The sequence below is a fragment of the Scatophagus argus genome, chromosome 1 (genome assembly GCF_020382885.2).
Source record: "Scatophagus argus isolate fScaArg1 chromosome 1, fScaArg1.pri, whole genome shotgun sequence".
In the NCBI taxonomy this organism is placed as follows: domain Eukaryota; kingdom Metazoa; phylum Chordata; class Actinopteri; family Scatophagidae; genus Scatophagus; species Scatophagus argus.
Genome location: NC_058493.1, coordinates 25244520 through 25272018, shown reverse-complemented (window position 1 = coordinate 25272018; position 27499 = coordinate 25244520). Strand labels below are relative to the sequence as shown.

The 27499-nt window shown below is 39.0% G+C and overlaps 1 protein-coding gene across 1 annotated transcript in view; it reads left to right on the top strand.

Moving 5' to 3' along the window:
* The window catches only part of luzp2 (leucine zipper protein 2), a 127617-nt gene that overhangs the window by 86570 nt on the left and 13548 nt on the right, over positions 1-27499 (top strand). The window contains exons 6-9 of the mRNA XM_046394645.1: positions 10947-11009; positions 19825-19887; positions 23804-23878; positions 24646-24813. Coding sequence (XP_046250601.1) covers positions 10947-11009; positions 19825-19887; positions 23804-23878; positions 24646-24813 — 369 coding nt within the window. The remainder of the gene's footprint in view (positions 1-10946; positions 11010-19824; positions 19888-23803; positions 23879-24645; positions 24814-27499) is intronic.

The window sequence follows — 27499 nt, the reverse complement described above, 5'->3', positions numbered from 1 at the left end:
TGGCCTCTGATAAAGGACCTGAGCTTGTGGAAGACACACACACCACTCCAGAGGGGGTGAGATGTATATATATGTAAAGTATTAGAATTATTCCCGTATTGTTATTGAAGGGGAAGTTTCATCCAAGGAGGCTTTGCGTGGAGTGGATGTAACACAGAAATGCTTGCTTACATTCCTGAGTAATTTAAGCATAAACTCAGTAAGGAGGGAGTCCTTACAAGCATTTTTCTCTACACTTCCTGATAAGTAAGTTGAAATTTCAGTTTACTTTGTCTAAAAGTTTTGTTTCAATGTGACTTTTCCTAGCTTTTTAATTGATTGAGCTATTAGATAATTATCACATTGTTTTGTTTGCACTTTCTAGTGTACTGAGGCTGATGCACGAATCACACTAGATTAAAATTCCAGACAGGTGCAGGTGATAGAATATTAGCCATGCTCCTCTCTACCAAGATTTATCTAATCCTGTGAAAATCCACCATATCTGAAATGTGGGAAGTAAATTAGCTGAAAAGCATCACTTAAAAACAGCGGTCATTTAAGAATACATGATATATATAATAATAATTAAACGAGAGTCTAGGTTTTTTTTTTCAAACTTACTTCCTCCCTTAGTTTGGTAGCATGTTGCAAATTCAGGAGGCTTGTCTTACTCAAATTCAGAAATACCCATTTACTAATTACTGATGTCTTCATGTAATAGTCTAGTACATGCAGAACATAAATTTGCTATAAGTCCTGTAATGTTAAAATGATAAGACAGCGTGAAAGCAGTCTCTCAATTTATTACAGGTGAAATAAAATTTTAAACCCAGCGTTTCTAATAAATACAATACAAATATGAGCAAAACTTGGGATGGTAAAGCAGGAATACATATTCATTTACTTTGTTTCGTACTCTGAACACCTTTTTATAAAAAGAACTATTATGTCTTTGGCTTTTCCACTTAGGAGGCATCATGTTTAACTGTTGGAGGTGAAATTCACAGCAGCTAGATGGTGATTTTCAAAGATTTTGTTGCTGATGTAACATTTTAACCACCAACATAAAATTAACGCTGTGGACTCCTTTATTTTTTCCTTGCAAATATTGTAGTGCAACTCATAAACAAGCACTTTAGTTCTCAATGAGATGCAGTGTCATTTACATAATGAGGACAGACATTGTTGTCACATCTCTCTGAAAAAACAGCCAAGTGCCTCTCTTAGTAAATTAAATTAGTTTACTTTCCATATGATATGCTGTGACATCCTCATAAGCAAATACATTAGACTGTTCTTCAGTGGTTAGGAGGTGTTGTACCTTCTCACAATATGCACCATTCAGTGAAGAAAGGCCATCGTAAAGTATCGCTCACATCTCACAGCCAGATGTACAATGAGGTACGATCAGCTCTCTCAAGCACAACAGAACAGAACAGCTGCTCATGGCATCAAGGCAAAAGGTTATTTTGAAGACCATTAAACATAATTAATCCTCGCATCCACAGCTTATTGATTGTTAAGGTCAGTTTTAAACAGCCGTATGAATTCTCAAACCTATAAATCGGTTGTCCTAAACAGCTCCAATGGCTGATTTTCCATTTGGGCAACTTTTGGGTAAATTATTCAGCACAGCCCCCCGCTTAAAATTAGTCATATATAGGATAATTCAACATATTAAAGGAATCCAAAGACAGTCCTAGTCCTAGAAATTGGGAGCAGTTTAAGGATCAGGGTCTTGTTAAAGGAAGATTCAGTCAAACCTGTTTATCTTGTGCAAGCATTTAGGCCAAGTAATTTTACTTGTCTTACCTTAACCATTGTGTTGTCATGACTGGGTATTTTAGAAGTAATCACTGTCATCAGAATCATCTGAGTGTTTATTTGTTAACTTTTTCTTAACCTTACAGAGCAAAATTCTAAATTTAGTAATTGAACCTAACTTGTGACCAGCTATGAAAATATGTCACCAGTTAAAACTATTAGACCTCTTTGTTCCAACTTCGATTCAGATTGTATATAGCAATGTTTTGTCAAGGTCTGATTTATTCAGTTTGAAGTAATTCAGTTTGTCTGGTCATTCTTCATATTTTTCAGTTCCAATGGTTTAATTAATCTCTCTTATAATTCACTCTCAGCATTAGAGGCTTCACTGTCATCATTTGCCAGATTGTTCTGCCATTTTTGATTCAGCTTTAACAAATATAAGGAATGACACTGAATTAAAAGACCAGAAACGATTAGGGTTCAGGTGGTTGGGTTTGTGCAGAGATGGGTTGCAGCTCTATTATTATGCTGATAGTAATTCAGGCTACTTCACAAGGAATATTTCAAATCTTCTTTGAAATGTCAGGCCTTCCCAATTTCCCTGCGAGGATCAATAGAGTTCATCTTATCATTCAAATAGCCTGGAGCCTTGTCAAGCATCCTACACAACTACTCAACAGCTATTTGATGAGAAATGAAGAGAGGCAATATCTATAAAGACACACTGAACTGATGCGTGTGGTCAGGTCAAATGAGCATGTGGACAATATTTCCATCAAATCAAAACTGCATGCATGATAATAAGAACTAAAAACGTTCTCAAAATGACAGCACTTTTTCACTTATTCTAATCTGCACAGCATAAGCATGTGCTTTAATTGTGAATTATACTCACCCTATGGCAGTGATGGAGGAAGTATTCAGATCTTTCGCAGTATTGCAATATAAAAAATTAAAAGCGAGTCTTGCATTAACGACACCTTAATAAAATCACAAGTGTTCCTGGCAAAACCTGCTTTAAGTATTAAAACTTACACATGCTCATAATTAAGAAAAATGTCTAATATATACAGTGTCCTGATGTTCTATAGTGTATAGTATACTGTTGGGGATTTTAATGCAAAACAATACATTTGATTTTATGAGCTCATACTTTGCACGGTAAATCTTTAAGTAACTTAACTAAGTAATTTTTGCAACTGACAAATGCAATATTACATGGATCAACAGTCAGTATTTCTTCTCAGTTACTACAGAGTAGAAATATGAAATACTATGACATAATGGAATTATTCAAGTAAAATACAAGTGCCTAAAATGTATACTGAAGTACGGTGGTTGTATCATGCCACCACTAGCAAAGACCTTTATACTTTTCATATCACATTTAAACAATAAAACCAATTGTTCTGATCATTAAAAGTTGAAACTAAATCTTTTCAAGAGCAAAAGCAAAATTGTCTGCCATATATGATTTAGCTCCGGGCTGTTTCACTTTTCTGAAGTGATTTTTATCTTAGCTAACAGGTAGCATTCGTGGAACGCACACAAGAGTAGCTATTAAAAAAAGAATAAAGGCAGATGTGGCCCTCAATGCCTGCAATTGGAACAAATGCTCAAATTGCAGCAGCATTTATCCTCTTTGCCAGCACTAGGAGACACTGACACATTTCCATCTGCAGGTCTAAATTACTGCTGCTGTTACTTTTCTTTTCAGTGGGTTGTGCAGGTGGGCATGTGTAGGACTAGTCTGCTACACGTGAATGAAAGAGTCAGTGAAACATAGACGCGTGAGGATGCATCGAAATAAATGTGACAATAAACCGTAGCAGAAGGTTGTGATTTCAGAAGGCTAAATAATGCAGCAAGTCTGACAGATTTTTGGCTCATGTCTTGCACTTGAGGATTTTCCCTTAACGTCTTTGGCACATCACCTAACCAGAGATTATGACGTCATAGCAAAAATTACTGCAATATTTTGGTAGCATCTCATTGAGTTTATCCGATCAGAACACGAGGGATTCAGTCTCTTGCTCACTGATAGATTGAAAGGGCTAAGATGTATGGTGAAATCTCTCTAGTCCACCATATTCCCAATATGCTGTATACATACAGTGTACATAGGACTGTGTGTTAGAATAGTGAAAGTGTGAAGAGAAAGCAATCTTTTCACTTATGCATAATCCCCCCTTTGACCTCAATAGTCCTTAAGAAACTGCCAAGATGCGTTCGGTTCAAGCTGCCAAATGTCTTGTAAGATGTCTGGGGGTCTGTCATATTTAATAGCTTACCCACAGTGAACGTTTGCTTTTCTATTGCCAGTAATTTATATTAGATGTGTCTGACTGCTACATAACTGCAGAACATGTGCAAGCCTTCTTTCAGTGTGAGTTTCTTACTTGGAAATAGACAAGCCTGTTGGACTGTGCTGACAGAGATTGTAATTGATTATGTTATGCGTGGAATCTGTTCATTAATATATGACACAGGCTGTCAAACAGACTATGTTTTTATTTTATTATGGTTTTTTTTTTCTTTTCGATTTAGGGTTCAGGGAAAAATCAGTTGAATAAGAGATAAAACAGTTGAAGTTTTGATTCACGAATCAAGTTTTTAACTGTGGGTGGGAGGGTTGAGATGTAAGGAAACGAAGATGCCTCAACTTTTATCAAATGTTAATTATTTATTAAGTCTTCAAAATTCCTGAAGACTTAATAAATAATTATCAAATGTTAATTATTTATTAAGTCTTCAGGAATTTTGAAGCTGAGCTGACATTGAACAACAAGCAAAGTTTTGTTTCTTTTCTCAAGTCAATTTTGCTTGAACAACAGTTGTTTTTTAAAAGTCAAAAACTCACAAATGAAAAAGTGAGTATCAGATATTTCTGAAGTTATCAAAATAAATAAAACTGATTTATTTTGTTACTGGAGCTTTTACCATGGATAACCCTATCATTTTTGATCTAAATAAAAGACATGCAGAACTCTGACACAGGAAAAAAGTACAATGCTTTCAACAGCGAAGGCATTGGTGTGTAAATTAATTCCGATACTTTGACAACTGAATTATTTGGGTTCATAATTATGAAAATTATGCTGTGGGAGCCAACAGCAATCACACGGGACACATGAGTAAGACTGTAGACTGTAGAGTTTTGCTGGTAACTTAAAATCAAAAGACTTTGAAAGAATAATTCATAATGCTGTTTGTCTTCTCTGTTGGCCCCAGTGGCTCACCGTTTGGGTCTCTCAATGTCCATCTGTAGTGGAGCCCAGAAAATCAGAAAATCTTTTCTATGCCAAATTGTTGTCAAACACCAGTCCAACCACTATGAGCTAGCAAAGTGAATACAAAACACATGGTTCAAAGTGGTTTTGCACACCAATTTTTACAAAGCCAAAAGGCTAATAAAATTCTGAATGCAGCCAGAAGTCTGAACAGGTAGCAGATTTTACAGCCATGAGGAAGCTCGGTAAACTTGAATGAAATCAGTAAATTGAACGTAAAACAAATCTCTATATAATATAGTGATGTTCATATGTAGATACACAAAAAGGGAGTACTACAGTAGTATTTCCCCATGACGCGCCTCACCCCTGGCATGAGTTCACCAAGTTTTTTGTTCAGACTAAACTGAACCATTTCACAGAGGAAATGGCATTTATTTTAGGAAGATTTTGTCATGTGCTTGTTTGACTGACCTCCACAGAAAAACGGTGACTCTGTTTGTGTTTGTGGGCACAGTTCATTTAGGCCTTTAATTAACATGAACAATGAAGATTTTCACAGCTGAGACGTGTGCACTATTAAAGCAGTGATGCAACAGGAACATCTTGTCATTTTGTTTTCTCTGTCATTACAGTGAAGCTTATTGACCTTTTAAGCTGAAATATGTTGTGACAGCAGTCCCTCGCTTGCACCACCCGTGAGTGGTGTCAGGCAGTGTGCACGCTATGGCTACTTTGTTGAAAATAAAAATGTCAACTCTAACTGCATTGCACTTTTGATGGTTTAGTTTGACTTTGTAGTCACAGCGTGCGTGCAGCGTGGTTGATCTCTCCAGTTTAACAGTGGGACGCGACTTTGTTTAAGACATAAATATGAAATGTGACAGAGTTAATTGCTGTGTTAATGTGGGAAGAACTTGACCAGAATTAAATATAAAAATTTGTTAGAAGAAGAGTTTGTTTTTTTGACACTTCACACTAAAGCTGAAAGGTTCCAACACTAATGTGTGTTGAGAAGTGTGAACGCTGACCTAGATGGACAGTAAATATCAACACTCGGGGGCTCTTGACATATCAGCACTTTATAATGTGTGAAAATAACTCTGCTGAGTTGAGTCAGAAAGACATTTTTTGAGTGCTGTAGCCCTGATAAATTGTGCTGTGATTGCCTAGATTTCCACATATGACTGAACATTTCATCTTTTGTATATTTTGCTTAATATAACTTCACTTACTCCTTTAACCCTGCAATTTTTACATGAGAGAGCATAATTGTGTATTTACAATCATAGCATAACCAAAAGATACCAGTGGTCTCTCATTCCTCACTGGTTTGTAATCAAAGTGGGCCTCCAGAATAACCATAGATCTGAGATAAAGGTCCTGTGACAGATCATAAGCATTTTTCTAAAAGGAAAATATGAGCAACATGTAAAGGTGGTCCTTTATTTTAAGGTCTGCAGACTGTCAGCACTGCGGGAATAACACAGTACGACATATGTGGCTCAGTGTACCACATTTTGCATAATGCACTGTGACATATAAGCTCCAGAGGATCTCATTTTCACTCTGAGTATGTCCAGGGGGGGTAAACTACGTCACATTTTATGACAGCTGCCACTTTTGCATGTCCTCGAATGCCAGTCCTTCTGTAGGGGTGAGGGGAGGTGCAACTGTGGAATTGATACTGAATCACAAAACAAGTGGTATCCCACTTCATTAGTTCTTCTCAGTGTGAATGTACTATATGTGATTAACACTGTACAGGTGTGTGAGAGTGAGGATTGAATTGCAAAGGAAAGTGGGAGGCCAGAATACACCCTATATGAGAAACTTTTTTTGTTTTTTTTATTTTTTTTAAACTGAATAGGCGACTGTAAACCTGAACCTTGCCTCAGCATGTTCAAGTTCTTGTTTTCCAACAAAGTGCTCTGTGGCCTCTAGCTAATCATACCCTGGTACTTTATATTTTTTGTGACACATTGCAGTTTGGATGTTAGGTGTCTGGTCCAGCACATCATGACAATAGAGTCAGTCATGTAAATAAAAATAAAAGTACAATTTCAGCTTGGTAGTGATATCTAGCTAATTTGAAAAAAAGTTAAATTCTGAAGTCAGCGTGCTAACATGCTCACAATGACGCAAAAGCACTAAAATACTAATATTTAGGGGTAATAATGTTTACCATGAGTTCAGTGTCTTTGTTTAGCATGTTAGCTTGCTAATATTTGCTAACTAGCAACTGGAACCAGATGTCACAGCAGCATATCCAATAATATTCAAGACATTTCACCACAAACAGAAATGTCAAACTCATGGTGGAGCAAGAGGAAAAGTCAGAGGATGAACAAAGTCATTAGGATTGATCCTCTGGGGACTCTGTACAAATTCTTAAGGTAATTCTTATATCTTATCTTATATTTAATAGATTTTGAAATATAACAGACAAACATTGTCATGTCTACAGCCATGGTGCTACCATGACCAAAAATTATAACAAATTGATCATTCCGACTACATACACATGCAGCTGTGTTGTGAATGATTGTCATCAAATATTTAATTGTGAGTGCATTCAGAATGTGCCATGACACAGAGTGAGAATTGTGAAGCCACATCATTTATAAGTACATGTCAAGGGCCAGCTGGTGGATGCATATGCGGCTTCTCCTTCTGTATCCAAACTGTCCCTGTGGTCTGCAGCCAACTCGTCACCTAATAACATCAAGCTGTCTCCAACATCAAGCTGCAAATCTATCTTGAGATCCATCTATAACCCATTATTACCTTTGGCAAGATCGATCGTATTTTCAGAAATATCTGCTTCTATGGGTGCTACATGGGGATGAAAACACACTTGTCTTATTTGCACTGGAGCTGAAAAAAAAACCCCACAAATTTTGGCTGATTCTAGGGGGCAGACAGACAGACTTCTCAACATTGTCTGAAATGTGGGGCAATAATGTAATAGTAACAATAATACTCCAATCTGTGTTGTTGTGATCTGATTTTCTTTTAGTTATCCCCAGTGAAGACAGCGAAACAGCTAATTTCAGACTTATTTTTAAGACATCCTCCACAATCCCAAAAGAAATTTAGATCATATTCTTCATCTTCTATTGTTGCTTTAGGTGTCTCAAGTTGACAGTTCAAGTCAATCATTTTTTCTAATTTTGGGTGTCTGTCTGTCTGTCTGTAACACCGGTACATAATAGATCATATTTGATTTCACTTAGTCTCTGAGATGTTTCATTTTAATGAAGTGCATGATGTTGACTGTCATACTGTGGTGTTGCCATGAACTGTTTATAGCCTGATCCAACTGTCATCTCCCATGTGCAGCTTCCCAGGGGTGCCTCCCACATAGCAAACATTGTGATGAGGTTTTCTGGTTCATTCATTGTACTGTAAGGAGATTACTGCCTTCATAAAGCCCAGCAACTACAGTGTTGGCAATGCTCAGGAACACCCTCCTGGCATCCACCATCACGCTGCTTCAAAGTCTGTTAGATCACATTCTAAACCCATGCAAAGTATTCTATTCACTTGCAAAACAATTGCGGAAAAGGAGTTGCTGCATGTAGCATGACTTGCTATATGTACTTTATTAACAGAGTAATGGTGGCCACTTCCTTTTGCAAGGCAAGGTTTTCTTTTTATTCAGTCACAGAATTTGGTTTGATTGAATTAAAGCTGGTGAATGAATATTCATTGCTCCCACTTAAGTTCTACTGGATGGGTTTGAAGAATAGACCCTCAGCAACAGGTAATTAGCTCATTGATAAACTCATTAAAAATTTTTAAATGCATTGTTGAGTCAATGATAAAGGTTAATAAATCTCCACCGGTTGCTATGATGAAGTTGCATCCAATTACGTTTGTTTCTTTTGATAAAACAGAAGGGGGACAAGGGTACAAGCACTTGTCTCTCAGTAACACACACACACACACACACACACACACACACATACATACACATGCACACAAAAACCCTAATATGTCACATGCTTGCTTTATACATTATGTTGTATGGTGCAGCATGTTCTTTCCAATGTGTAGCACTGTTTTTACTGAGTGGTTTTAGTGGTAGTAGTTGTCTCAGAAATGTTATTACAGTGCAACAGGCAGTTTAGTTTTAAATCACAGCAGAAACTACCTCGAATGACCTTCTCTTACCTCAGACGTTGGAGACTGTACAACTTTCAGTTGTTTCAGGCCTTGGTGAAGCTTTAGTCATGGCTGATCGTGTTGTTTTATTGGCTCATCTTGTGATTCGAATTGGTAATTTGGATTAAGCAATGAGTTGGCTGAGGACCACTCTAACTAACAAATCATTGTCCGTTATAAAGGGAAATCCCTTCCCTCCAGATTCTGTTATTGTCTTCAGGTTCTCTTAAGTCTGTACCCCTCATGTCTGTGCCATTATTTTGACTTCTTTTTAAAGAGTTGTACCATGGTATAGTAGTGGATTTTACTCAAACTCAGGTTTCAGAGAAAACTCTTGCAAGTGTTGCCCCTTACACAAAGTCTGCGGCCAGAAAGTTTTGACTGTGACCTTTACCTTTCAGGAACAGGTGCTGTGCTACAGATACAGCACTTAGATTATCAAACTGAGAAAATTAGATATTTACAAAAAAGAAGAAAAGAGTTCATTAATTCTGAAATTTCTTAAATATTCTTCCAAAATAAAATATATTACATCCTGTTTTAATCTGTAAATGCTAATAACATATTGCATGTGAATAAATACAACAAATGACCTTCACCATCTGAGGTGATTGTTGTGCCGAATTTGAGCAGCACAGGATGTGACAATTGGTTTGTTGGTTTGCAGTCCATTTGTGTGTCTTCACGTTCAGTGTGTGTCTCCTGACTCACTTCCAGCCAGACAGCATCTGGAGGAATTAGTAGTTTGCAAAGGCAATATCGTAACTACTGGCTGGTTGGACGTGGTTAGACTGACAACAATCACAGCATCCTCCATCTTTGCTCACTAAAAAAACTACAGCCAAGTTAGGTCATTCAAGCAAACTTCTTTGCTCTTAGCTGAAGCTTCAATTTCAGCAGGCGAAGTTGAACTCAACACAAAGCCAGGATGTTGAATCATGACAACTCACAATTCAAATGTTTGTTATAGCAGCAGAACACGTTAGAGTTTGGCATCTAGACTCCAATGTCATTACTAAGACAGCATTCTGAAACCCCCGCCGAAACCTGCGGGTGGTGGTGGGGCTGAGAGAACAGGCAGCAGTGCTAATGCAGGGCGGCTGTACATTGACGGGCAGAGGGCGGGACTCTTTGAAAGCTTAAGTAGACCACGAAATAGGGAGGGTGTGTGTTGAGTGTGTGGGGAGAGTGAAACATGTCACACGTGTATGTAGCAGTGCAGTTCGAGTTGACTCCGTGAACCAGCTCACAGGCTTTGCTCCATTAAACAGCAAACATTGGGAAATGTTAGCCAATGTTAGTTTTAGGTATCTGTGATGGTGCTTTATTGCTTTCTTAGGGAAAAATTAGTCTCAGGCTGCCAGATTGTTTATAACACTGCAGCAAGGATCTTAACTGGCACCAACCAAGAAGACCCAATGACCCCTGCTTTGGCATCTCTCCACTGGCTGCCAGTCAATAATTTTAAGGCTTTACTGATCACGTTTAAAGTTCAGTAGGGTTCTGGCCCTGAGATACATTTCTGACCTTTTAGATGCCTATGAGCCTGAGTGCACTTTCAGATGCTCAGACAGGGCACTCTTGACTGCTCCTCAGTCTCGTCTGAAATCGAGAGGCAACCAAGCGCTTGCTGTCAGAGCTCCTCAACACTCAAATGCCCTGCTGGAGAAACTGAGGCCCACTGATGCAATATATATATATATATATATATATATACAGCAGCAAAAGTTTTAAGGGAATGTGTTGTCCAGAGCACAGGACAGACACCGATCACTTCTTTCTTTCTATTTTCTTTTTCAGAACAAGAGCCTGAAAAATAAACTACTCTCGGGACACAAACTTTGTGACGCCTATGCTGAAGAGGTAAGAATTTTTAATTAGTACATTCAGTTTTTTCATACATACATAATTAATTCTGAGCTCTGGTTCCTTAATTGATCAATGCGCATGGAATAGGTGCAATGCATGATAAGATGCTGCAGGAAAAGTTTGTTGTCTTGTGAGTACACAATTAACAAAATACAAATTCTAACATCTAACTGAGAAATGCTTAAATCTCTTAATCCTTAAAATTAAAGTCATTCATTGTTCTTTAGATCATTACTAGAAACTGTAATTAGAAAACTCTTGGTGGTACTTAAACAAGGCCAAAGATTCGCAAAAGAAATTGTCCACTCCTGTATCTCTCGCTCTCCTACACATAAACTTGCTTGCTTTTGGCTGTCCAGTGAAGCTCAGAGCAACTCGACTCTAACAGCAGGTTCTTTGATGGCTGCACAGAGCAATCCTGAGGAAGTCAGGTTGTAGTGGGAGCACTTTAAGTACATTTCATCTGTGTCGTTTTTGCTGTCCCCTACTTTTCCTCTTTTTCTACTTCATCTCTGCCGCCAGTTGTTACGATCTGTTGCATCCACCAGGTTCACTTCCTTAGCAAAGCCTTGAGCTGCTGCCTTTGCCATCCTGCTGACCAGTGCTCATGCTGTAATTTAGCCATGCAGGATCTTACAAGGCAGCAGGTCCTACAGGTATGCTGATGACACGCTCAAGTGAGTGCAGCCGGTGTAATCGTGGGCTCAGTGGTTATGCAGTTTGTGATGCCAAGTACTTCCTGTATCCAGGCTACAGTATGTGAAATAACTTTAAAATTTTATAACATAAAGCAGTGTGGCATTGCAGACAGGTTGATAGATAGCGACCTTGGTGTGAAAATGAGTATTTTTCTTTAGAAAGACCGTAGCCAGACCTCCCCTGAGGCATCAGAGGCTAGTTTGATCAATGTTACAGAGGACATCACTAAGGTTTTTAAATGGCAGAACAATTGCCAATAGTTTGCATTTTCAAGTGAAAGCAAGCAACTATGCAGCCTAGCAGGTATCAGGGAGGAAGTCTGGCTATTTAAACCTCAGATTAATAATCTGTACCCTAAAAAAAACATTTGTGCCTTTGAACTGCAAACCCATGCTATAATAAATGACCTTTTTTGTCTGCCCCTTTTTGTCTTGATGAGGCATACGTCTTACTTCTGTGGCTATGTGGCTCCATAACAGCCACTGGAGAGAGCATCAGTCCCCAAGCTACAAGTTAGCCTTTCTTTAACTGCGTTTAGTTTCTTAGTTTAGGCTGCCATTGACTCTTTCTTTCATCATTTTATAAACCTAAAACATGAAACTGCTGCTTTAAAACAATTTCAACAAACATGTAACAACTTTCATGAGTGTGAGATTTATTGCAGCACAGTGCTATCAGGCTGCGTTACTTTTAGTTCTATCCAATAAACTGGAAAGGGATTATTATATTTTCCCGCAGTGCATAGTAAAGCGTTTCAAGCAGCACTTGGTGCTGAAATTGGGCACTTTATGATTGTTTTCAGTTGAAATCTGCAGTTTCTGGTGCTGTTGAATTGTATTGCGTTATACTGGTAGGTGGTAGGCTTGAATTTCCCTCAGGATCAATAAGGTATCTATCTATCTATCTACTGGTAGTTGTTCATTATTTTGTCCCTCAGTTAATATCATTGAGTATAGGCTAAATAATACAAATACATCTCTGTATAATGCAATATAGTTCAACAGCCCCACAAACTCCACCCTCCAAACTGATCACACAGTTGAATCCACAGCTCTAAAACAAAAACAATCAAACAAAAATTGAACTGGCAACTGAGTGTACACAGTTACACAAGCAGTAGTGCAACACAGATTAGCTGAATATTTGAAAAGGTTCCAGGTTCCCCAAACACTGTTTTAAATATCTCTATGAAGCAGTCATTGCAACCTCAAGCAGCCAAAGATGTCCAGTTGATACAACCTCTATTATTATAAAGTTGAAAACTGCATGAAAGAAGAGACAAAGGGATAGGATGAATAGAAAGAAAAGGATAACCTTGAAGGAAGTGTTTTAGTAACTAGCTGGCACCTCAACATTGAGCTGCTAACTCACTAATGGCTGCTTCTCCTAATTGAGCTCATTATCCCCAACATGTGACTTTAGTTCCCATTATCATGATAACTGAACTCTGCTATTTTGACATACTAAAAATGGTATTTAATAGCATAATAAATTATTAATTTATTAGACTGCGCATCACAATTAATATGACAATAGAGACGTGACATAGCACAGTGAAAGAAAGTTCTTTCCTAAGCGTTTAATGCTGTTGGTTTCACAGAATCAGCAAGCATTGAAATGACCACAGAAACATGTGCACTGTGGCTTAGAGGTCCACAAAGACAACTTAGTGTTTGGAAACTCTCGATACTGAAGAGCTTTTTATCGACCCTGAAGTATGCTCCAACTCTAAGGTTATTCTTCTGTTCCTTTTGAGACACAGGAAATTGGTGTTGGAAATTACAGGCCTCTTTCATCCTGCAAATCTTCCAGCTGCGCATGCCGTACATTTCACCAGCTAAGCTTATCCAAGTCATCATCACATTTTGAAACCCTGAGATGATGATGGCACGTTTGACTATGCAGCAAAGTCTGATTATAACACTTCACGAGCTGGAAAGAGTACAAATGCTAAGAAGAAGTCCTGATTGAGGTTGTCAGTCAGTCTACACTCAGCCAGAATTTTCATAGAAAGGAAATGCCGTAAGTGGCGATAAAACATGACTGGTTCTTGATGATAATATCTTACTTTCAGTATTCTTTAATGCTGAGATGTGTCCTTGTCCAGTGCTTTTAGTCTTCTTGATTACTTCTGCCAAACTGTTATCAAGACAAGTAGGCTTCAGTGTCTTTGGGGAGTAAATAGCTCCTGGAACACAGGTAGATCACTGGAGGTCACTAACTTCACTTCTCTTGGGAGGCTGTAAAAGTTAAAGTAAATCAGTGAGAAGAACATTCTCTCATACCCCTGCTTTCATTCTGGAAAGTTATTTATGTTTAAAGGGGGAAATGTTACAGACTGAACCTGCAATCACACTGTAATTACTGCAGAGTGACAGAAAACAAGAGCAGGAAATTGCAAACAACATTATTCTGTGGTTATTTGTCTTTTGTTGAGGCAGTGATATATTATTATTCAAACGTGACTTCTATTTATGAGGTCTAATTTCTGATATAGGCCCTATCTGTATGAAAGCATAATGTGTGAGTGTTATTTTATTCATCCATTGGATTTTGCAGTGTATGTTATACAAGTCACAACAGCGGACGCAAAGCCAAAGCATCGAAAATTGATCATGGATTGACTCTTAAGAACTTGTTTACTCTTGAACTTTACTTAATTGTTGTGTGGAAATCATCTATTCATGCTTCAAAGATATTTTGAATTATGTCTTCCTCAGAGCATTCAGTGAGTCAGAGTTTAAATAATGTCTGTGATAAAATCTTTGAATTTTAAATCGGGGCTTTGAAGCCATGTCCAAGAACTTAGATTAGGACAGATCTTTTTTAGCTGGCCTTGGATAAACTTTGTAAGCACAAGCTCCTTTTGTTGCACATGATACATTTTAAGAATTTGTATGAGTAAACAGCTGCTTTCCTTTGTGTGTGATTTGCGGTCTCTTGTGAAAATTGGCTTTGGGAATTTCTGCATTGTATGGAATACATTTCATTCGGTGTGGTAATCGTTTTTAGAAAGCTGCTTTAACTTGTGTTTGGCTTTTGCTTGCTATGTGAGGTGGAGGATCAAGCTTTGTGCTCTTAATCCGCGATGTGTGGTGAAAACTACTCAGCTGAAAAGAAATCACATGTTAACCACACTGAACAGCTAAAAAGAAGGTTGTAAGGTTGCTCTTACAACAGTATCCATGAACTGATCCCATATCTTCACTGGCTGTAAAATCAGTAACTTACAAACTAGTTATTTGGAGAAAACAATGCAGATTACATAAAAATAAATATCTACAAGAGGGGTGGTGCTAGTTGTTGATGTATTTTCACAACATACAAATCTTCATTCGACCAAAGTTTTGTAATTTATCATATGAGTAGAATTTCAGATGTGTGGGTTGGGGTGCAGCAAGCTTTTCTCAGCAGCTCAGCAGCTAAGTAACCTCTGATAGATGTGATGTCACCTTGTTTTCTTCGCCCCCCCAGTGGAGTTCTCCATCACGTGCCCGATGACTTCATTGTGCCACACGCCAGTGCTAGTGTAGGTAGCCTGAGGGACAGCTGGACTTGGGCATGGTGATGCCAACGTGCTTTGTTTGTGTGACACACTAAATGTAGAGAGAACAGAAAGCGTCCGGGGATCTCACCCTGAATTCAAAGAACTACGCACATTTCTGCCTGATGGCTTCATTGCACCACATTCTGAAGTGTACACACACTAGTGTACATAGTTTTAGTCATTGTTTTTTACTCTTAACATGAATTTATGTTGTAGAACATCTGCAGTACCTCCTAGTATATTTTAGTCACTTTAGAAATTCAGAATGTAACACTTAGTGATTTAAGCCAACATACACAGCAGCATGTCAATATGGGGCGTACTGGAATTTAAGAGGATTTGTTTTCCACTTGCACTAGTTATCATTTCCCATTGTTTGTATGGAGCTCTGCAAGTGGTCAAGCTGCTAATTCAATCAGTCACGTAGTTCAAAATCATCTCATGCATTTGGGAAAAATCATCGTTGCTATGAGGGTTAACAGGCCTAAAAAAGTTTCTTATCATTTCAGTGTAGCGTGACTAAGAAAAATGTATCACAGAGATAAGTCCAGCGAAGTTCAGTCAGGAAACTCAGTAGTTACTGGCCTGACTCAGCCGTGTGTTTGTTCACTTCACCAATCACAAACAGCAATTCAACAGTACATTTAAATTAGAAAGGAAATTACCAGGCCTCTGCAGCTGATCAGTTTGCTACTGCTGCTGGTGATGATACTGCTGCCTGCCATACATATCTGGCTATTTTTGCTGCTTATCCGGTTCGTTGGAAAAATGTCATGTAACCTTTGTGAACCAGACGGTGATGTCCTCAGGGGAAATGTCTGAAAGCTCAGGACACCGGAGTCAAGGTTAAAACCATTCCATGTAGGTGAGCAGCACATGGTGTTAGAGATCCCATTTAATATGCTTCACATCTTTTTCTCAGGATCATGAATTTATTACCTGTTTTCAAATCTGTCAAAGTTATGGTGTCGCTGCATGGTCATCGTTTTGATGAATAATGTTGATGTACTTCAGCTTTGTTATTACACTTCCTTCTTGCATCAGGATTTAATGGATGCGTCTAGTAACCTTATGCAGATAAAATATACACTGGATTTAGGAGGATTTTCTGTAATGACTGATTTCAAGGTGAAAGGCCCCATGTAATTAATTCTACATGGCTTTTTGAATGGACCAGCATGCTATTGTCATCCTGTATATTTTGTGGTGATTAATGATCTGGGAAATGGATCTCATTTGTCTTTACTGGTGTGTTTGTGTCTGTGTCTGTGTGTGTGTGTGTGTGTGTGTGTGTGTGTGTGTGTGTGTGTGTGTGTGTGTGTGTGTGTGTGAGTGAGAGAGAGAGAGAGAGAGAGAATTTTATTCTTGCACTAATAAAGTTATCCAAACATTTCCATTTGTTTCTTTGTTCTGCATATGATTTCACTAAAGTAAGAGTATCCAAAGGTAAACATTGTTGTGTTTCTGCGTTAGCTGCAGCACTAGTCATGTTATCAGTAGGTTTTTGATTGGAGATGTATAATCAGGTGTGGACTTGATGTGAACCAGAGAAGATGAACGAGAGAGTTTTTCTGTCCTATCAGGAAGCAGCAACGAGATGACATGCTGGATATGTCTGCATGTCATGTAATATTAGACATAAGAAATCAAAGCAGAGTTTCTCCATGTAAGAATGTTTGATATTTGGCTGCTTTGAGAGTGCGTTGTTCTGGGAGATGTTGTGTGCTCCCAGCTTTAGTGATATACACTCAATACACAATTAGGTATGTGCACAAAGACCATACAAGAGCAGCTTTAAATAAAACAGATGTATTACTGCACTGTTCTGATTCATTCACTATCTATATAGGATAAATCAGATTACCCTGACAGAAATGATTGAAATAAAATCTGAACTTCACTCAGTACGTTTTGGCTGCCAGCCAGTCATTGGTCTGCCTCAGCCTGCAGCCAATCAAACACTCTTCACAAATAGGGCAATCTGTTTAAACAGGGAAGGAGACAGCAGATCTGTGGTGCTGCTCCTGCTGTGAGTGCACGTACAGATACATACTCACATTGTCTCGACACTTTTATACACCTACCATCACCCTGTGTTGTTATGCCACCCCTTTGTATCTGCTTTTATGTGAAGTAGAGCATTTGTGCTGTTCTCTCACAGAGGATTTATCGCACTCTGAGTTGAGGACACTGACCTTAAAACAGATCTATTCTTTACTAAATCTAAGCCAATGTTCTGTTTTCTGTGTTTTTCAGGAACAATATAAGCCAATTCTTGTCCTTCTTGAAATAAAGCACTAACAACCACTGTGCAATGGTAAAAGATGAACAGAAAGACATCAGTATACTGACAACCTATAAACACAGACTCACAAATGTCCAAATCTCACTGGAATCTGGCAGACTAGCATCCTTTATTTTCCTGGTCGTCTTCTTAACAACAAATTGATAATGCAACTAGCGGGAAACAGGCGTTGAAGGCACACTTGTACGTATTTACGTGTATATTGTTGGTTAAATTTAACAGTTTTGTCTACATTCTCAGTAGGAGATGACTCACGGTGATATGTTTCTTGAATATTTGGAAACGGTTGGTTAGAGCTGATAAAGAGCAACAAGCTTATAAAATCCTGTGTCACCGTGTTTTGTTTAGTTCGTAACTGTTTGAAATGCGGGTCCCACCCTTACATGATTTGAACCATCAGGAACAACAAGGCAGAGATGCTGCTGTGATTCTCCTGGCCCGAGGAGACAGCTCACATGGCTTATTCTGAGTAAATAATAGACCAGTGCTTTGGCAGTTCTAAGGGCTCAGCACATTTAGAGATTCAGATATTTGCATTTATAACACTCCACAGCGTGTGTGACTCTGTAGCCTCTTTATATGATTCATTCTATTACCAACAAGTATCTAAAAAGCTCCACTTAACTAGTACAAATAAAATTAATTTGCTAACATTTAATTTTATGGCCTGAGCTGCAGAAAAACAGAGGTAACAATCTCAAATCAAAAATATGACTCGCCCTGTGTGAGTTTTAAAGTTAGCTGTTTATTCAACCTTACAATTTATTATGAGGAGCCCCAGGATGCAATTTTTGAATCCAGTTACACATGACAGAGATGGGTGTCTTGGGACGTGGAAGCTCTGTGGGAAGAGGAATAACAAGATAAGGATTCTCATATTAAAGAAAAAGGCACAGGTGCTTGTCAAATACACAAAACCCTTTGAAGTGAATTTGTCCTTCAGCATCGTGTGCTTCGGTGAAAGATTAGACTCCATGTCACATGTTTACTGCCTGTGTTAAGGAAGAATAGAGCGATTCGTAGAGAGGTTTACGGAGATTGACAAATGGATAGAGAGAAACATACAGTAGATAGAAGGAGTTATAGATAGGTGGAATGAAGACATATAAGTCAAGTTTCTATCTGAATGTAACTCAAGATTTAACTGGATTTTCCAAAAGTGTGGGACCAATTCTCCAGCCAGGTGCCTTTGATCCATTGTAGAAGAAGTGCTGGCTAATTACAAAATAGTTCAATTAAAGGTGATCCAGTCAAACATCAAACAGAGCAAATATGATATTTACATTGTGTTTGTTTCATGCTATGAGTTACTGTCTAATCATCAACCCACATCATCCTCTCCTCAGTGTCCTGAAATGTGTCCTGAATTAATAAACCATGATGCACATAAAACACGTGACTTTCAGTCTGTTTCCCCTAAAATGTGTTGCATTTCATTTTTATTTATAGTTATAGCAGCTAATTTACACATATTAACTGACATGTTATTTACACATAAATAAATTTACATATATGTATTAGTTATTAGTGATCTTTAATATGATGCACTGACCTATCAGTCTAATTTAACACATAAGCTTTGCTGGGCTCAAGGCAATTTTATTTGCATACCAATTAATCACAGTTTTTACAGTCTTGCAAGACTACTCAACCCGTGGTATTGAAATTATTGTAAAAACATCTTGTAGCCTCAGCGAAGACACTGAAAAACCCTCAGAATTGCTGCTGCTGAGTCCCATGTGGAGGCTTTCAGTGTTCCTGCTCACATCATGAGCAGCTTTGAGGGCGGCTGTGTATCAGGCTATCTAGGAGTCAGCCTCTGTGCCCACTGATGTGGAGCAGCAGAGTGAATGTCAGGCAGAGCTGGTCACTGTGTCTGTTTGGGGGTGGCAGTAAAGATCTGTTCTGTGTGTGTGTGCTGTTTACCAATGACAAGAGGGAGTCTGTTGTAACCTAGGAACCTGCATGTGTGTGGTGATGGTGGCAGTAATGTGTGTAGTGGGAGGGAGAATTCAGGTTTAGACAGTGGGCAAGAAGCCAGCGCACGACTGCATCATTGTGTGGACTATGCAGTTCAGTGAAGGGGAGATTTGATATTTTCTTCCTCTCGCCAGAGCCTTCTTTTAAGCCAGAGCTTTGCCCAGGGAACACTCACAAAGGAGTCTTCTGCTGCAGCTGGCAGAATCCTGCTACGTGATCTAAAACCAATTTCGCTATTTGAATAAGCTAACACTTATTTCCTTATCTTCCCCTTGCAGTCCAAAAAAATCCAGGCTCAACTGAAAGAACTGCGGTACGGGAAAAAGGATTTAATTTTTAAGGTAAGTTCAAACTGAAGGGGGGTGGCTTTATTGTAGCTCCAGACCAGGGGTAAACTGGTACTTTAGGCCACCTAGAAAGGATGATCCCATCACGGGAGGTACTCCAATTAATTCAGGCTGCAATTACAAAGTACCTCCCAGTCAGCAGCCTGCAACGTCAATTGGCCATCCCTCGGCCACATACTGTTATGTCGTGTCCTCTGTTTTCTCCTCTGAAAGATCCATCCCATCCTTCTCAATCATGGGAGGCATGTGGATAAATGATGTGGACAGTAGTGGGTGAAGCTGATGCTGAATTATGCATTAGATCATACAAGGGAATCTTCAAGACAAATTACAGATGACACCATGTATTGCTACAATTCACTGGTTACCATACAGGGGATCTGAAATTTGTTTCCTTCTCACATACTTCCTGTGCAGCCACAATATAAACAGTGGCTAACAAAAAACTGTTCTGCTTCCTCCACTGCCCATTGTATCACAAGGGCTAATCTTATGTGAGTGCTTACGCAATATTTATTGGCATTTACTTGTACATGGACTGACCTTTCAGGCCTTGTTTGCAGTGTTAAAATGTCAGTCGACATTTCTGCCACGGTGGCCCATAATCCCATTTCTTAAATGTATGTTTTTGATCTTTCAGACCCATCATTCCTAGAGCTGTGTCAAACATAAATGGATAAAAAAAGAACTAAATCCTCACAAAGTGAATTTTATGCTTCAAGCCCAACACCTGAATATATTGTCCCTGGATGTCCTGTTCCCTGTTCTATTTCTAGCCTGTGAATGATGGATGCATTGACTTGTTTGCTTGGTGTCACTGCTCGTAAATCGTTGTCTCTAAATTGCATCAGTCACTCACACAACATAACTTCATTGCTCAATGTCACCAAACATCTCACGTAGACCTTTAAAACATTATAGGCTTTGGTGATTTACAGTTGCAGAAGGATAAGGCTAATTTGATCATACTCTTTTCTTGTAAAAATAGTGATCTTTGGGATGTGACAATCAATCTGCTTTTTGATGGAAAGGTCAGAGGGATATGCATCATGTTCCTCTGACCCACCTCTGACCCCGCCCCCCCCAACACACACACACACACACACACCCGTGCCCTCTGGCTTTTGCTGAAAACTCATCTGTATTCCACATATGCTGTGATCAAAAGCCCAGCAGGGGCTGAGGGTGCAGGAAGTGGAAAAGAGTCGCTCAAGATACAGAAATGTCATCAGCCTCACAGGGAGATGTCAATCAAGGCACCTTGACCGGGAGGCAGTTGAATTGGTCATGATGGCTGTTGCACCATGTCAAACTACATTGTGCAGCACATTGTCACTGTATACAAAAACACTACAACGTGTGAAGACACAGAACACAATCAAGAAACCTCAAAACTTAATTATTTTAACTTGGGAACCATTCAGTCTTTCTTAGGGTTGACAATAAGAAAAATAGAAAAGAATTGTGAAACTATGGAAGGGGTAAAGAAAGGGGTACTCTTTTGACAATATAAAATAATCCTGACTCACTAAATGAGGACATAGTGCGCCTAATGTACCGGACGCCGGTATTGTCAGAGTTTTCCTTACTGGAGAGTTTTTGGTTAATAGCCCTCAGATTTGAAGGTCAACTTAGAAAGAGGGCCAACTCTGTGAATCCAAACCATGCAGCCCCAGTACTTAACTGTAAACACTACGCACAGACAGGTTCCCCTTCGCTTGCTCAGCCACAGCATTAAAGCCTTCAGAGGAACTGACTGTACCTTCCCGACGAGACAATATTTTTGGCAGTCGTATTCCAGCCTTCACATCTTCTTCTCTCCATCAGTCTACTTTTAAAATGTACCCCTAGAGCTGTTTCTCCTTCAGCTTATTAAAAAAACCCACTGAAAAGAAAAAATGACGGCCTGATGTAGTTGCATGCTTCGTCTAGAAGAGCGGCTAGTACCGCACTGACCCCACTGACCCCACACCTCTATAATGGACTCAGCAGAGAAATATGGAGCTTTAGACTTGGAGGCACTAACCCCTAAAGTCAGCATTTCTGGGTCGCTGGCCATTTGCCCACAGTCCTCAGAGGAATATCCACTGATGATGCTCTGTGTGATGGACGTAATGGCTCTCTGCTATAATGCTGCACAGTCGCATGCATGAACTTAGGAACACTCAGAGTCTTCAGATCCTTTTGAAGACAAACTCAGGGCAGGCTGCCTTTTTTCTGTATGCTCATGATTATTCAGTCCCACACTTTCTTACTTTCAGCACTTGGCTTGGTGTTGTTTTGCAGTATGTTTTTTTTTTTTGTTTTTTTTTTCTGGATCCAACCCAAACATACAGAAACATTTTGGGCAGCTTGAAGTGCAATATTTTGTGTTGTTGCTCTGGAGGACACTATTTAAATTTATACTTCTGGCAGATTGTAACATCATATTACAATGTACTCTTCCATTAACTGTATGGCAAACAGCCAGAAATCTGTCACCAGTCTATTTGAAATTGGACTGTCTTTTATCAGAGCCCTTCAGTATGCCATTTAAAAATGATTCAAATACATACTGGTGAATACTTTTATTTGCCATTTGCCACAGATACATACAAACTTTGTGTCCATGATTAAAGGGCTGTTCCTCAAACTTTGCCTTTGTTGCCTTTGGATTCCCTCTTGAGCACAGCCCAGCAAATGGCTTTGTGCAATTCTCCAGAACTCCTTCTGTGAGACAGATCAGATTCTTCGACTTCTTTGAAAGTCCACAATGGTGTATGTTGCTCTGTCCTTGACTGTCACCGTGTGACTCATCTGTCAGGGAAAACTTAAACATCATTTCAGCTGCCCAGCTGAGCGGTAGAAGTGACAGACGTGTTCATCACTGAAATTACCACTTTCCTGGCAGAAATCGAGATGAAATCGGCAAACATGCCAAGTGTCCCCACTGTGTCACACTGTGTCCGAGGTACTGCATAAGTCTATAAAACTCAACAGAGACCATCAATCAGCCTCATCACCATTCTCTGAAATTTCATGCAGGATTTTCCGGACATTGTGGGTGCTGTTTGTTGGGTTAGCTGGCCTTGGGTTTTTCAGAATGTGAGCCCATGCCGTTTATCATTTTGAGAGGCCAGTAAAAGACCCAATAAAAGTTCACCACCAAGGCCGGTTTTCCACAGACTGCATGCAAATTAACCCAATATAGGTTTCTTTTCTTCTTACTGATGCATTTATCAATAATAAAAGACTCCTCAGAGGGAAGTGTGTTGATCCTCATATGGAGTAAGATTGACTCATTTACTGAAACAAAAAAAGCCTTGTTGTGTGTTTTGTTCAGCTGAGGGATTCAACTCTAGCAATGATGCTCATTAAAGGGACCGATGGTTTCAGAGGGTCTGCTCTTATAACTGTCAAGATTAAACCTTTCTTTTCTCTATGGGACAAATGTGATCTTTTTTTAATGTGGCTTTGAATGAAGCCATGCTTATCTGATTCCTTATGCCCTCTGGATTCTGCACTCGCCTGTGTTCCACGAAATAGAGCAGAGGTATTATTCACCAAAGCATTTTAGTACCAAAATCAAACTGAGAATGTATCAATAAAATGCAGCTATGATTATGAAGGTTTATGAGATCCCAGTACCCTCCTGTTTAAGAACATGAGGGATTCACCGAGTGCTAAAAGCCTATAACGTACGAAGTTTAATGCTCGATCAATGTGCATGGATGTGTGTGTGTCATGATACAGATTTTAAAAACTCAGAACAAAAGTGATGATTGGCAAAATAATAAAGAGGAGTCTCAATTCTTCGTGCTATCGATTTGTGTTATTGACGGTGCCAGGGAGACGATGTGGGGATGGAGAAATGCTTTGTTTGCGCCGAACAAAAAGGCTTCAGCTGATTCACAGTCATGTCTTTCTGCAGGGGCAGCAGCTAATGGACTTGGAGCACAAGTTAACCATAGCTAAAGAAGAACTGGAGAAGACTGCACTGGATAAGGTGAATTATGGGTTGGAGCTACCAATGATTCTTTAATGTTCCTGCTGTATTTGTGATACTTTTGTAACCTTTGTAGGTTGCACAACCTTTAACTTATTTTTCTGTCTTGTCCGACCCATTTAACCCTGCAACGTCAAACACTGAATAGAGAAATGGCATCTTAATGATTTAATGTGTAGTAATATTGGTGCTTATAAATCCCTGTTTCAGAGGGTGTAGTTTAGAGGATGGAGATTGAATGTAAAGGCAAGATTACCCAAAATAAATATCTTCATGGCAATTTTTTCTTTACTGAGGATGTGTTTTCAAAATGTTCTGCTTCAGCAGGTTGAGCACATGCAGCCGCTTTAATTTATGAGCTTTAATGTTATTTTTATATGTAAGTATTGACACACTGTCACTGGGGGCATGCTAGATGAGTTAAAAATGGGTAGAGAGAAAAGTGCTGATTAGGAAAACAGGTAATTCTGGTGCTCACCTCATGAGGTTTGACATCAGAGGCTCTCGTAAAAAAATTAAACCAATCATTCTGTCCATTATTATTATCGATCCCAAAGTAAATGATCTTTTGAACACTCTTTCTCTTTTATGACCCCGCTGAGTTCCGCCTCATGTCTTGCATAATGATGCCTCGAAGCTTTTCTAAAGACACTTTAAAGCACAGCCCCCTTGGTTTTAATGCTTAAGCAAGTTTCTCGTGTGGTTGGATGGAAAGAAGGATGATGGGACTCAGAAATCTTCTTGTGTGTAATCTTGTTTGGGTACAGGAGTCTCAGTTAAAGGCACTGAAGGACACAGTTCACATCTGCTTCTCAGCTGTCCTGCACAACCAGCCCAGCAGCACTCACAGATTTCCCACCTCCTCCACCCACTTGTTCAGATACTCATCACTCATCAACAGCTCCAGAGTCACCTTTCAGCAGCCACATGCCAAGGTAATTCAGTCTTCCACTCAGCTCCATCTGATTTAACGTTTATCTTAAAGAAGGCCTGAGTCGCTGTGTAAAATCCAACCTTTTTGCTGTATGTGTAATGAAAAGGTTGTGTGATATGCTCAGTATACCACATATAAACTGCAGATGAGGTCCTTCTGTCCACGAACTAACAGAATGTCTCACTGTAAGACTTCGACATGTGCTCTGCATTCACATCAGCTTATGCATACCTTACAAAAAATACCTCTTTTATCTCTCACACATATTGCCAAGAAAATAATTAGCTTCAGTAAATAAATTAATCAATGTGACATTCATTATGTTCATTATCTTTTTTTATTACACCATGCAGCAGTTTCTAAGCTATACGAACAACAATTCACATGACAATTATAATTTCTTTTTGGTATGCAATTCTGGTAACAAAATCATAGACCTGTGCTTATTACATTTGAATAATTACTTTTTTTTTATCAGTTTGTTAATGTTCAAGTTGTAATTAGCAAAATACACCCTTAACATTAAACTGCCAAATGAATAGCTTTAAAATCTGACTTTGCATATGCAAAATATATACTTTTTTTCCATTTTTTTCATGGTAAGCATAAAGCACTCAGTCTACACTGACTTATGAGTGGTGGATCTTTATGGCAATGAAATGATGACGCTTAGCCTACTCTAACTTACCCAGCCGGGGTAGCAGAAGGATGTGAATGAACATAGAGTACAATTTAGTTAATCATGAAGATAACCTGCTTGGAGCGGTTTAGACATGCAACATAAATCGCCATGACAACCTACTTTTTACCCACCTTGCTTAGGATGGGTTAATCAAGAAATTACACCCACCCCTAACTGTTTTAAAGTCTCAAAGTAAATTTTAAACTTCAGTGGTACAATTATAGTTGAATTAACAACACTGTTATCTTACTAAGTAATGACGTTAGTGGTGAACATTTGCTGCGGCTGTAATCAGCATATTCAGAGCAACACATTTTGTGCCATGGGTACATGTTATAATCATGGTTGATTGCAGTGTTAGAACTTTTTTTTTTCCTTTTCCAAGGCAGCTTCATTTATTGCGGCCTTGGATAAACACTGCAGGCTGAGTGCAGAATAACTTTCTACAGCCATTTCATAGCACCTGAAGCATGACCAATGGGCCTGCTTTCACAGCAGACATTTTGACTTGTCATAGCAGGAAAAGCACAGGTCTCATTGATACAATTAGCGGTGGCTCAATCCTATTGAAGTGCTTCATGTCAGCGAGAGCCAACATGCAAAACAGTAGCACCCTGGGACAGGCAGAGCTTAGTGGAGTGCAGCCCTTATTAATCTTATTAATTACACCTGTGCTCCCTGCTCTGACGTGTCAGAGTCTGAAATGAAAAGGCCCACAGCGCTGACTTTGCCTCACAGGGTCCGGTCAGTTTGTCCGTGACCCCAGCTATACACAGAAGTTACAATGTCACAGGATGAAAATAAGATAAGTTTGTTTTGTAAAGTGAAAATGGAAAGCACATTGGATTTGGGATTTGCCTTTGTAATGATGGAGTATAATTTTCTCTCTGACTTTCTAGATAAGATAAAGCAGGCTGCTGTTTTTTTTTTCCTCTCCTCTCTGTGTAAACACATTCAAATTGAAATTCATTTCACACTGTAACTCCCAGCTTGGTGACATCATGGAATATAACTTGGTGCTAAAATGTTCACCTCACTGCACATCAGAGCGCACATAATGCACTATCTGCAATATGAATTTAAGTGTTGGCCGATTATTGTCTCCTTTTTAAGTGGCTATTTGTCAATATGATGCCCTGACTATCACGCTCCAGAGAGAAACAGTCCAGGAAATAATTATTACCAAATATAACAGTCGTGCAAACACAATTCCAATGTTTGTTCAGAATAATAACATGTCTTAATCAAACAGCAATCTAAATAATTCAGCCTTTATATTCCATGATATGGCAGCTTTGGAAGCAGAGCCCAATTACTTTTGAGCACTATGGGTGTTTTGGTATATTGGACTTAAAATTAGTTCTTTATGAAATTATTATCTCAATGTGACACAGTCTTTTTTTTTTGTAGCTTTTCAAAGTCAAGGTCACAGTGCACTCAACTAAAGGCTCAGGAGGTAATCCCTTTTAAGAGTAAAAAACAGATGACTGCCAAGAGGATTCACTGTAAAAATAGCATCATGCCTCCAGTGTAGATACTGCTTCTTGTTCTGTTAGCGGAACACTTTGACATTTTAGGACTAATGTCAAGTGTTTTCCCAGTCAACGTCCCTTTGTTCTTCAAAAACTGCCAATACAACATTTTTACTTGGACATGCAAGAAAAATAGAACTGAAATGAAGCAGAATATATACATCGGTTTTTGTTTCTGGAAAATGTACTTCATAGCACCTACGGTTATTTTTCCTTTCGCCCAAACAGTCATGCCAACCTCAATCAGAGATTCGGTTAGTTCAGATTTCTGAACAGCAGTCGCTGCAGTCACTTTGAAATCAAAAAGTCGGCCACACCATCGCAGTGCCTTATCTGCCATGATCCTGGTGAGCAGTTCTGTCTTTAAGAGGCTTTTCTCTCCTCAAAGCAGTCACAATTTACTCTGTATCTCTTTCGTGGGTCCCTAAGAGATTTGACTTGCCACTTAAAGATTTTTTTTTTGTTTTGTTTTG